Raw genomic sequence first — 13,682 nt, forward strand, 5'->3', positions numbered from 1 at the left:
AGGAGGAGGACCCGAGTGAGGGGTCCAGCATTCCTGGAATCTTTTGAGTCAGCTAGTGGACCCGTCGATGTCCTATTTTTGTTTTTGGTTGGGGGGCTGTGTTTCTTTTTTATTTTGTATATGTTAGTGGCGATGTAGTTTCCGCCTTTGTTGACCTAGTTGGTATGAACTAATTATGACTTAACCGATTATATGCATTGTGTTATTCAGGAAATTGTGAATCAGGTTAAGTTATCATTCGATAACGATAAGTTGATTTTCCGCATTTGAGTTACTTAAAGTGATGTCGCGAAAAAGAAAGGTTTGGAAAGGAGGCAATTTTATATAACTCACTTCAAAAAAAAAATTACCCATTTTTCCGCAATATTTTTTAGAAGTATTTTTTGGGGCGTTACAATTTTCCTCTGAATTATGGCTTGAGCGACCATTCCCTCGCTTGGGCGAGGCTTGTGTTGTTCAGACTTATTCTTCTCTTTTTTCCCTCCTTTATTCATCATCTTTTAACCTGCAAATAGCAACACATAATTAAATTCCTAAACAATACAAGATTACATCTGTAATCCATACACAGTGCCCCAAAATCATATACATTTCATTAACTTTTTGACACTTAATAGTATCTAACTATTTTGAATTTTTTTATTATAGATTTGTGTATATATAAGCATGCTAATTTAGTTTAACCAACATGTAGCTTAGTTGTTGAACCATAAGTTGATTCACTATACCATTGCATTAGTATCTTGTCTGGTTTGATGACTGGTACAATATTAATAACATTGGTCAATGCATCATCAATCATTCATGTGTTATTTACCATTAATTGTTAAATAAAAATACTAGTGAATGATGTAATGATCATGTAGAAACATTTATTACGATGAGGCTTGTGTGCATATGCATGTTTTTTAAATACTATTATTATATATGTGGTTGAAAATGAGTCTAGTTGAATTTCTTCCTGCTAGACATGTTAAGGATTGTCTAGACTCATTTTCGAGTCATATTCAATGCATGCATGTTAAATTAATTTTTCCACTCATGTTTGACTCAATTAAAGTTCACGAACCTTTGATTAAGTTAACGATATCAAGTTTTTGTCGCTCATCAATATAAATTTAAAATTAAAGGTTGTGTGGTGTTGGTGGGTTATACATAGGGGTGTCAAAACGGGCCGCCAGGCCCGTTTAGCCCGCGCCCGCAAATGCCCGCAATAATTTAAGTGGGCCGGACATGCCCGCAATTGGTTAATGGACAAAAAGTCATGCCCTGCCTGTTTTAAAATGGGCTAACGGGCTAACGGGCGGCCCGGGGGCATTTTCCTGTTTACATTAAAAAAACAACAATGGTGAATGTTAAGTTATCAAGTACATTATGCAGTAAATCAATAGATTTTACATAACCACATTACATAATAATTAAAAGTCTCTATAATAATAATTCAAAACATGTCTCTCTAACCATATTAGATAATAATTTTCTCTAACAAGTCTGCAATAATAATTATGAAATAACCAAGCAATAATAAAGTCTTGGATTAAAATTTTAAAATTGTAGAATGTAATGCCCGCGGGCCGCCCGCGGAGCCCGTTTAAAATGCCCGCTAATAAAGCGGGCAAACGGGCCGGGCAATATGGGCTAAAGGCAAAAATACCATGCCCTACCCGCATTTTTTTGCGGGCAATGCGGGCTGGCCCGCGCGCAATGCCCATATTGACACCCCTTGTTATACATATACATGTAGATAGAGTTGAAGCCAAACTTAAATCAAATACAGTTCTACTCGTTAGATTTGTTAGATGACAAGATAAGTATATAAATTATATATATATATATGTATATATATATATATATATATATATACAGGAAGTGACTTAAGTACAGACAATTCTCATATAAAAATTATGAAAATAGTGAATCAATGTCATACAAAAATGTACATAAGATTTTTAATATTAAAAGTTGGTTATTATTTAAATCATCTTCAATACTAGAATATGAGAGGAAGATAATATTTATAAGTTTTGTAATTTTTATTCATAATAAATAAATATTTGAACCCTTAAAAAGATTTAGTAGAACATGCATGTCACCTATCAACAGCTCTACCTAGTATTAGACTCACGGGTGAGAGTATTTGAACTCAAAAAATAGGTGTGTTATGATAGTATGAAATAGGTCTAGCAATGAACCAAACAAACTTGGTATTCGTTCGAAACTTGATTCCTTATTTAGCTCAATGAACTTGGTTCATTAACCAAATGAGCCGAACTTGAGATGGAAATTGAGCTCGTTAAATAAACGAGTTTAACTTGAGTTGGGTACAGTTCGACTAGTTAGATTCATGAGCTAACTCGATATATATATATATATAACTTTTATGTTTATTATGATCCATGCATTATTTTTTACCTTATTCAAAAGGAAAAAATTACAAAGATTTACATTAATTAAATGAAATAAATAATTTGTTTTGTAGTTGAGTTTAATATGTATATATATTAATATAAAGATTTATAAATAGACATTACACCATTCATTATTTATTTATATTATAGATGACAAATTTATTAACAATTCATTCGTTCGAGTTGTTGGATTTAAATGAAGATAATTCAATGAATTACTTTAGTAATGAATGGATTTGAATACATCCATTACATCCAATGAATATATGCATTTTCATAAAAAATGTTGTTTTTTGCTTTTTATTTTGATTCGTATTTTAACTATCACTTACTTTCTTATAGGTATTTATCACTCTCACTTTGAATTTTTTATTAAATAGACATCAAGTATAGGACATATGATGATAATTAATATTAACATTGTGTTTTCAAGTATATAAGATAACAAATAATTGTTAAAAATTTTACACGTAGAACCTTAAATGTGACATGCTTATAGAATATTACAAAAAAATTAAAAGTATAGAAAAAGTACTTTTTGTAAAATGTTAAAAATACTTTTAAAAATGGTTTTAAGAAGTGTTTTTAAAATAATGATTTTCTTCAAAAGTGTTTTTAGTTTCAATTATAAAAATCAAATGAATTGGATATTTATCCACTCAAGTCCATGAAGGGGAGTTATGGATAGAATGAATGAATTGGAATTCATCCATTAAGTTTGGATATTAATGAATTGAATAATTTAAAATATGATTTAAATGGATTTATATGGATTGGTGGATAATTTTTATGTCTATCCATTTATATCCAAATTTATCCATATGTCACCCATAATTTATATTGCTTATAAAAATTAATGATAAAATTAAATATAAATGGTGAATGATGGAATAATTATAAATAAATATTACGCTCGTAGTAATTACCTTTTTCTATATCAGTTTATTAGGAAAATTGTGTTACATTACAAATGTTACTCAATGTGTGTTGATAATTTTCACAGTTTTCTCTTTTGAGATTTTGTTATCATATTTTATTATTAGATGAGGGATTTGTTTACACCCAATTATGCTAGTTACGCTCAATCTCAGTCATTCATTTTCTTAAATCCAATAGACCAAAAGGGTGAAATTTAAAAGTAATTTAAGATTTCTTTTTTTCTTTGTCATTACTTATTGCACTGCCCATTTGGTCTATTAGATTTAAGAAAATAAATGGTTGAGATTGAGTGTAACTAGTGTAACTTAAATTGAGTGTAAACAAATTCATCCCCTTATTTTATTAATATATATAAATAAGATATTGGTTATCTGGAAATATTTATGGTGAAGTTTCAAATATACAATGAAATAGTTGGAGGATATTTGGATTAATAAAACAATATCTTAAATAAGTTTTATTTTATTTTAGTTGTCTATAATTTATGTTGATCTTATAAGTTATCATTTGAGTTTATTATCTAATTGTTTGTAACAATTTCTACTTATATAATAAATCGTCTAGACTAACTCATATTTGAGTTTGACTGTTTGATCAATTTTTATCATCTTAAACTTCTGTATATACTAGAGTGGTTTCACCCCATTGACATGTCTCTCGTCACTATCTTGCTCAGAGGTGCCGAATGTATGGAACTTCGATTAATTACATCAATTTTTATCTCTCGTCACTATCTTAATCAATTTTTATCATCTTAAACTTTTGTATCCCTCTGTTGTGTCACTTTCTATTAGAATTCATTCATTTTTTTTTAAAACCTAATAATTCCAAATTTCATGTAACAATCATTCAAATAAATTATATTTTTTTTTTACTATAGAAACATTTTTTCATAATCATGTAATAGAAATCATAACTGAAAGTTTTCAAAATGTAAGAAAAAGTATTATATTATATAAATGAAGTCAATTGTATCCGACCAAAACTATATTTAGAGTAAATTACACTGATACCCCTGAGTTTTACTGAAATTACACAAACCACCCTTCACTTTTTTAAATTTACACAAACCTCCCCTAGTTTTGTACTTTCATTATACTGACCACTCATGTATAAGAAATAAGTGTAATCTTTTAAACAAAAAATGCGATAATGCAATTAAGTTAAACAAAACATGATATATTGTGTAGACAAGTCTAAATAATATACAAATCAATGTATCTTATTATTTTTTTGTTACAAAATGCATCAACAATTATAAAGAAATATTGTTTAAATCACTCTTATAATGTAGTGTAACGAACCAAAAATAATAAAGATACATTGATTTGTATATTATTTAGACTTGTCTACACAATATATCATGTTTTGATTAACTTAATTGCATTTATCACATTTTTTGTTTAAAAGATTACATTTATTTCTTATACAGGGGTGGTCAGTGTAATGAAAGTATAAAACTATGGGAGGTTTGTGTAAGTTTAGAAAAATGAGGGGTGGTTTGTGTAATTTCACTAAAACTCAGGGGGTGTCACTGTAATTTACTCCTATATTTATTTTGTGAAGAATTTTTAAATCAATTCTGAAACTTTGATAGAAAAAATATAAAGTAGAAAATGAGCACTCTCTTTTAAGATTTTGCTATAAATAATAATAATTGATATAGTTTGAATATATATATGGAAATTAATTATATCCTTCTATATTTTTAAAATTTACCAAATCAATTTGGGAAAAGTTTATTTTGAAATCTTAAGTATGACCAATTACAATATAATCAGTTATGATAAAAATCATAATTGCTAAGTTTCAAATATATAATGAAATCAATTGTTTTTTTATAAGCATAACGAGATCAATTGTTTCCAATTTTGAAGATTTGCCAAAAAATATTTGATTTGTAAATGTTTGGAAATTGATTTTGGAAATTTTTGCTATAAAATATCTAGAAACATGCAGTCGTGTGAGAGTTGATAATTTTCAAGTAGCTGTCTTTATAAATTTCAGGATTCACTAACATGGTAAGGTGTTGATTAATTTAAAAAAAGTTGTAAAAAATATTGAGGTGAGGGACTTACTCCGACATAAATTTTTAAACTTACTTCTCATCTTAGCTATCAATTCTAGGAATATCTAATGATTTAGATTTACTCACTAATTTAAACCATTGAATTTCCTTATAATTGATGACTATGATAAGAAGTAAGTTTAAAAAGTTTACTCTTGAAGTAATAGTTTTTTTATCGTACTTTATTTTTTTCTTAGTTCTAAAATAAGATGCTATGAAAATCTATAAATTACCCATTACTCTCTCTACAATGTAACCATGATATGCAATAACTATTAATGTTTGGAGCATAAACCCCATACTTTTCTTCTCTCAACTTCATACACCTTCCGCTCTTTGTAACCCTCTCTCTTTTGGGTTCCCTTTACAACAAACACAATGGGCAAAGCAAGTTATTGGGCTATTCAATCCTTTCTTATTTTCTCATTCTTTGTGGCTGGAATTCATGGAAATAAACAAACTCAAGCTCTTCAAAAGTTGTACAAGTTAAAATACAAAGCAAATTCACAAATTGATAGGAGTTACTTTAAAGCACAAGAGCTTGTGGGTGATCTCATTATTGATTCTAATAAGGGTCTTAAAGAGAAAGACAAGATTGATAAGCTTCCAGGGCAGCCACCTGTGAATTTCTCTCAATATGGAGGGTATGTCACAGTGGATAAATCGGTAGGGCGTGCATTTTACTATTACTTTGTGGAATCTCAACATTCCAAAAAAACAAAGCCTCTTCTTCTTTGGCTAAATGGAGGTAAGAACACATTTTATTAGATCTAAATCCTCTAATTCAGTGAGTAAAGATATTCCACCGGAGAGAGAGGTGTTATAAAAAACAAAAGCAAAAATGGTATATATAGTAATGATGCTTTTATCATTTTGTTTATAACAAGATGATACTTTTAGTCTATGAAGCACAGATACGGATACGTGTATCGGATACGATACGTATCCGATACATCGACACATATTTTTCCTAAAATGTAGGATACGATACGTTTAGGGATATGTGTATAAATTAATAAAAATATATATAAAATATGATAAAATTATAAGTGTAAATCAAAATATTCAAAGTAAAAAATATATTGAAAAATTGAAAATCATTGCCCTCCAAAATTCAAAGTATACAAACTAGAAAATATAGTAGAATAATTCATAAAATTGCTTATTGTCTAGCCCTAGAAACAAAAATAGTATCAATTTCATCTCCTCCGTGACCATCATCTGTAAAGAGGACAACTTCTATTTCTGGTTCATCTAGAGATAGTGTGGCCACTTGAAGAGTTCCAGCACTATCAAAGTCTTCCCACGCATCTCCAGCAATATCCCACATCTTAGTATCCCTTTTTCTGTTTACTCCTTACAACATACCTATGGCGGTAGAGGCAGTAACACTAAGCACCTGCCGGCGACGTTATGGATCAGAAAGTATCAGCTATTCGAGAGTCAATGTGGTGTGATGGTAAGTTGGTATGATGTGCCCTTTAAATAAGTGAGTGTTTATTGAAAACAAATCTATCTTATCATAAAAACGAATCTATATATGCTATATTTTATTGAAAACGAATTTATATATCTTATATTTTATTGAAAACAAATCTAATACGTGTCTTGATATTTTTTATTTTTTTTTATTTTTTATTTTTTTTTATTTTTGGATACTCTATGAACACGTATCATTCGCGAATCTGAGCGTATCCATATCGGATACATGTCGGACACCAACACACGAGGATATTTAGCGAATCCATGCTTCATAGCTTTTTAGTCTTAAAAGCAAAGACAGAAACTTCTCTCTGGTGATGAGAATAATCCTTATTCCTTTTCAATGGGAAGAAAATGCATCTTGTCATTTAATATAAAGTAATTTGCACTCAAAACATGAATGTTATTTGTGCATTTTAATTTAGATGGCAACACCTTGGCATTCACATATAGGCCCGTCTACAAATTGAGGTTTCTTAATTTCCCTTTTGAATTAAGTCATTTTTACATTATGAAGCATATTATCACTAGAGATATAGAAAGTTAAAATTAAATATAGGTCACCATAACTCAATTGTCTCAAATAAAAAAAAAAATTGGGTCAAATTACATAGAGTTTAGGATAAAATGTTAGTTGATGATCATATAATCACTTAAAAAGTCAGATACATTTTCTTTTAATTTTCATCATTTAAATAAGGTTCATTGTTCTATATCATTACAATGTTATGAAACTTGAGCCAAACATTAAATTAGAAGATGTCTCATATTAGGTTTAATCGGGCTAAATGGTTAAATCTTTCGGGCAGACAGAATGATTTTATATATTTAATAATTATCTATAAATATATAATTATATATAAATGCAAAATGTTACATAATTAATAATTATGTATAATTGTATTGAAAAAAATATCTCTTCGTCTTTTTTTGGACCAAAAAAATAAAACATTTAAGTAGTATTCTGTTTTTTAAATAAATTATTCGATTTATTTTTCTAGTTATTGCAGTTTAACCGAGTTTAGACAACCGAACTTAAACTTTCCTAATACAAAGCATTCGAACCTCTCATTTATTAAGATTGCGAACCAAAAGTCTAGCTAGCGGTCAAACCAGTTAGACCACTCTATCAGTTCCCGAACTCACAACATTGGTTATTTGTTCTCATGATAATAGTTATTATTATTTGAGTCACTTAGTAGCAAGTGTCTTTATATCTTATTGATCATCATAGAGGACTAATCTCCTCTCCATTTATGATAATCGTCCATATAATTACTTTTAAGAATTCAAACCTGTGTACATTTTTAAAAAATCGAGTATGTTCATCTTTCTTTACTATCATTTCTCAATAATTTATTTGTTTTATTTTTTATTTTAGTGAAAAGTGATGATCTCAATTCAAATTATTTTTAAATAGTGATTTTGCAACAAACTCACAACAACGAAAATTCTGGACCTGCGTGACACTCACTGCCCTAGAACCATTTATGAATTATGATTGGACATACAACAAGTCTTTGTAAATAAGAGTTGTTAAACAAACTGAGTCAGTACATTTTCTTATGTTAGGGTAATTTTAAAATATGAATATTTATTTAGAAAATATAATATGATAAATCCCGATATTATAATTTCTACAATATCTTATCCTTCCCCTAAAAAATACCTACAAAAAATTACAAATCTCCAACTAGAGTGTTTCAGGGAAACCATTTATTTGAGGATTCATTAACGTGTCTTTGTTTCGTATCAATATAATTTTGTTAATTTCTTTGTAGCTAATGTTTTCCTGCTCATAGTGATTATTAACTCGAATAGAACTACCTACAGCATAAGATAAATATGATTAATTGTTCATCAATGTTGACAATAATATTTTTAATTGACATTCTCAGGTCCTGGATGTTCATCTCTTGGCTATGGAGCAATGGAAGAAATTGGACCCTTCAGAGTAAACAGTGATAGGAAAACACTTAACCAAAATATATATTCATGGAACAATGGTATTAGCTCAAATTGATTCTCTTTTCTTTTATACTGATATTACAAACAAAAACATGTTTTGTTTCTCATGTATGACTAATTTTGAATTTGAAGCTGCAAATATATTGTTCCTTGAGTCACCTGCTGGGACAGGATTTTCTTACTCAAATAAATCATCGGAATATGAAACAAGTGGGGATAGGAAAACAGCAATAGATAACTATGTGTTCTTAGTGAATTGGTTGGAGAGATTTCCCGAGTATAAGAAAAGAGATTTCTACATAGTTGGAGAGAGCTATGCTGGGCATTTTGTTCCTCAACTTGCCCAAACTATTCTCCAACAGAACAAAAAGGCTAATCATACAATCATCAACCTCAAAGGAATAATGGTATGTGCCTCCATTCTCAAAAATTTCCTCCTATATTGTTGGAAACATATCATTATATTTGACGGTGTTAAATATGATCTAGAATATAAATGTTGGATATTTTCTTACAACAATTGTAGCCTAAGTTAATTAGGTCCTTACATATTCTCTGTGTTTTAAATCGCAGTCATGTTGTAGTTATATTGTGTTTATTGTAATAATTGTAAGAAAAATATATTCAGTGTAACTATAATTATGATTGTGATGTTGTTGTAGAGACTTCTAAAACTACAATATTACAGTCTGAATATAATTTAAAGCATGTAAAATATTTTCCCTTGTATATAATAGTTTACTTAGAGGATAAATAGTATATAAAGATATGTACATTTTAGTAGGAATGTTCACCAGCAAATTGAGTATAGTGCACCACCAAGACAACACTTATATTAGAATGCTCTGTAATGCATATATAACCTAAATGGATTAAACCTGTATTTATAGTATTGGGTATCTCAAGTTTGAATGAAGAAGTCTAATATTGAGTAAAAATAGATGAATTAAAGAGCATATAAGTGGATGGACCCATAGATTTAATGTCTTAAGGTTTTGGGTCAAAATGCGGTGTCAAACCCACTTCTATGCTTCTTTCACTTAGCCCATGGAGGAATGTTGTAACCCATGGATGAAGATCTCCCAACAAGTGGTATCAGAGCCGATGGTTCGACGGCTCAACGGAGTATTGAAGTGACAAGTGGTCGGTAGATCCATAAGGGATCCTTTGTCGAAAGTCTTCCTGACGAAAGGTCAGGTGGCGTGTTCTGTTGATGAAAAGATAAGCCAACGACAGTGCAAGTAGATAGAGAGCTGAGCTCTGGTGTATCCAATACTTGGATGAGAATTCACACTTAAGGGGGAGATGTTGGGTATTCCAAGTGTGAATGAAGAAGTCCCACATTAGGCAAGAATGGATGAGTTAAAGAGCATATAAGTGGATGGACTCATAGACCTAATGCCTTAAGGTTTTGGATCAAGATGTAGTGTCAAACCCACTTCTATTTTTCTTTCACTTAGCCCATGAAAGAATGTTGTAACCCATGAATGAAGATCTCCCAACATATAGAATGGTTTGATGAGAAGTTATATTTGAAGAAAAAAAATTTAACATCCAACAAGAAAAGGTACTTCAGAAGAAAATGTGTTCCTTAATTCAGTGCCCTCCTTAAAAATAGATATTTTAAGATACTTTAGTCTTATTATGTAATTACTTATTAGTCTACGGGGACAAAATTTAGACTTAGTAATTGACATCCAATAATTGAGTAATGGTTATTCTTAGTTATGAGATTAATTTTAATTATTAGTACCTCATCAGTTATAAGCTACTTAGAGTACTTACATAGGGGTGACCATGCTATGTTATGAATAGGAATTCTCTTTTCAATTAAAAAGTATTATTTTATTATAGTTAAAATCATAAATGTGTCATAGTATCTTATATTCTTAGAAATAATGTCAAACAGAAGATTTTTTTGGAACATTTGTTTTTCTAGTACTACCTTACTAGTTATGTTATATATATATTATAATAAATATAATAAAGTTATAAATGTTTTTTGTTTCTCCGTCTCATTAGAAAGTCTAATTTCATTAAAAAAGTCATAAAAATAAAAATTAATATTTTATATTTTTTAAGTTTGATTGGCTAGAGATATGATTTTTTGAGAGAGTATTCTTTTTCATTACAAACAACTACAAGGCTCGAAATGCATTAGTTTGAAAAATATGAATTTTGTCATGCACAAACTAGTTCTACAAAAAAAAATCGATTTTGGCTGATTTAATAACATATAATTGTTATATAATACAATGAATTATTAATAACTATGATTTTAAATTATAAATTGAAAGTGGGTTAAATTAAGAAGTTAATTTGAAATTTATTGAAATAGAGAGAAATGACATAACCAAGGCAACATATATGAGCATAGCCTTTCTCTATTTACATTATGCAGATTGGGAATCCAGTGATTCATGATGAAAGAGACAATAAAGGAACGTATGATTTTCTTGCTAGCCATGCAATCATCTCAGACCAAACAGCATATGATTTCAACAAATTTTGTAATAATTCATCTGATCCCAAAAATATACCAATTCAGTGCGACAAAGCACAAGACGAATTTAGCAAGGACACAGACGACATTGATCTCTCTAATATCTATGCTCCAAATTGCAAAAATGATGATGATCCCAACCTCACTGCCACAACCAAGATGAACTCTGTAAGATCTTTCAAATTTCCTTTAATTGTAAATTATAAAAATAAAGGCGGTCCATTTGGTTTTTATTACTAGTGAGGTTTTGGGAAAGTAAATCTACATAATCTTACTCTATAAATGAAAAGTTGTTTGTAAAATTTAAACTCATAATCACTGAACAACAATCTTACCATTGTGTCAAGTTCACCATTTATAAATGTAAGGGAAATTCAGAATGGTTAATTTTTTCATAAATTACTATGTATGAATCATAGATTTGGAGGGTAAGTCTTGGCATAATGGTAAGCTTGATTACCGTGTGACCCATTGGATGGTTATGAGTTAATAGTGTGAAACTAAATTTATATATGTATATCTATCCTCCCTACACCGTAAGAGTCTCGACTACTATTCCGCACTTTATAAACTTATAGATTAAATGAAACTTAACTAGAGTTGAATCATGACTTTTGTGTAACAGATTGTTAATGATCCGTGTAGTGATGATTACGTCCATACATATCTTAACCGAGGTGATGTTCAGGAGGCCTTACATGCAAACGTCACCAAGCTCAAATATACTTGGGAGCTTTGCAGTTCCATACTTTTGTGGGTTGATAGCTCTCCAACAATCATTCCCCTTTTGCATGAATTCCTCAATAATAGACTCAGGGTTTGGATTTTTAGGTAAAATCTTAGTTTTACTTGAGAAAAATAGTTGCTTGCAATTACATAACCATTCCTAATTAACATTGTGTTTTTAATTAGAGTAGGGTCGTGGTTATATTGTATTTACCACATTATGTGCAGAAAACTAGGTGAAAAAGGGACTGGTGTGGTTGTGATTCCATTACGAAAACTTCTGAACCTGTAAATCATGGCTGCAATTAGAGTTGCTTAGTACAACTTAAAACATGATTTTTCCTTTTTTTTATTTTGATAATAAACAAAATCTCCAATAATACTTCAATCCCTTCTTATTCTTTCGTTCTTGTAGTTAATATTTAAATGGGTTGATGATTTAATTTTGAGTATTCATCTATTGTATGATGCAGTGGTGATGTAGATGGAATTGTGCCTATCACTTCAACCAAGTATTCCATTAAGGAGATGAATCTCTCCACTAAAACTGCTTGGCATCCTTGGTTTATTGATCGAGAGGTAATTTATAGACTTTTACTTATATTAATGTTTTAAATTGTGATCATAATTATGGTTGTAGTTATACTCTACTTATTGCAATTATAGGAAATTATAAGAAAATATGGTGGATGTGACACCAATTATGATTATGATGTCTTATGGAAATTCCTAAAACTGTGATATTGGGGATATAATTATAGTGGTAAAATATAATTTAAAACACTAAAACAAAAATTATTAAATATTTTCCCACTGCTTTCTAGTTTCTGTAAGCCAATAAGCAGTTTTTACATAAAAGGGAACTTGGTAAAAATTGCAATATTTGAATACATAAACTATTGGTGTTGTTGAATATTCTTAATCATGCTTTATATCATAATAGAATTGCATGATTAAGTTAAGTTTAGGTATATGCAGGATATTAAATTATATTCAAATTTTATGTGCACAGGTAGGTGGCTACACTCAGGTGTACAAGGGAGATCTAACTTTTGCCACAGTAAGAGGAGCTGGACATCAAGTACCTATTTCCCAGCCAAGAAGAGCATTTTCTTTGATCCAACACTTCTTAAATGGAACTCAACTTCAAACTACTAAATGAATACCTAATGTCTGTCTTTACATTTTATAGGTTTAACGCTATAAAAAATGGACTCTTATTTTAATATATGAAACAAAATTGAGGACTTAAAAGAAATTGTAAAGAAAAAAAAGTACTCGTTATACCACAAGAACTTAATTAAATAATTTTTTATAATGAGTTTTAAATAAAATGATTTCATACAAATCTTGAGAATGTAAGATGCATTTTCTTTTCACCTAAATTATTCTCATTTATTTAAGATTTTAGTTTATTATTTTTTGTGATCATTTTCTTTATGTGCTTTAAACAATTTCATATTTTTTCTTATTCTATGTCGGACACTTATTTCAATCATACATTAATTATATAATAATATAAAACAAAGATCATTACAAAAAAAATGTATTGAACAAATTTACACGTAAGGTAATTATAAATACTCAT

The 13,682-nt window shown here is 29.3% G+C and overlaps 1 protein-coding gene across 1 annotated transcript; it reads left to right on the forward strand.

The window, feature by feature from the left end:
• On the forward strand, positions 5,719 to 13,352 carry LOC109335740 (serine carboxypeptidase-like 40). The gene is made up of 7 exons (XM_019571901.1): positions 5,719 to 6,163; positions 8,796 to 8,903; positions 8,998 to 9,272; positions 11,267 to 11,536; positions 11,994 to 12,199; positions 12,568 to 12,673; positions 13,107 to 13,352. The coding sequence occupies exons 1-7, from the start codon at positions 5,794 to 5,796 to the stop codon at positions 13,254 to 13,256; spliced, it is 1,485 nt and encodes a 494-aa protein (XP_019427446.1). The 5' UTR covers positions 5,719 to 5,793; the 3' UTR covers positions 13,257 to 13,352.

Source organism: Lupinus angustifolius, chromosome LG02 (assembly GCF_001865875.1).
Source record: "Lupinus angustifolius cultivar Tanjil chromosome LG02, LupAngTanjil_v1.0, whole genome shotgun sequence".
In the NCBI taxonomy this organism is placed as follows: domain Eukaryota; kingdom Viridiplantae; phylum Streptophyta; class Magnoliopsida; order Fabales; family Fabaceae; genus Lupinus; species Lupinus angustifolius.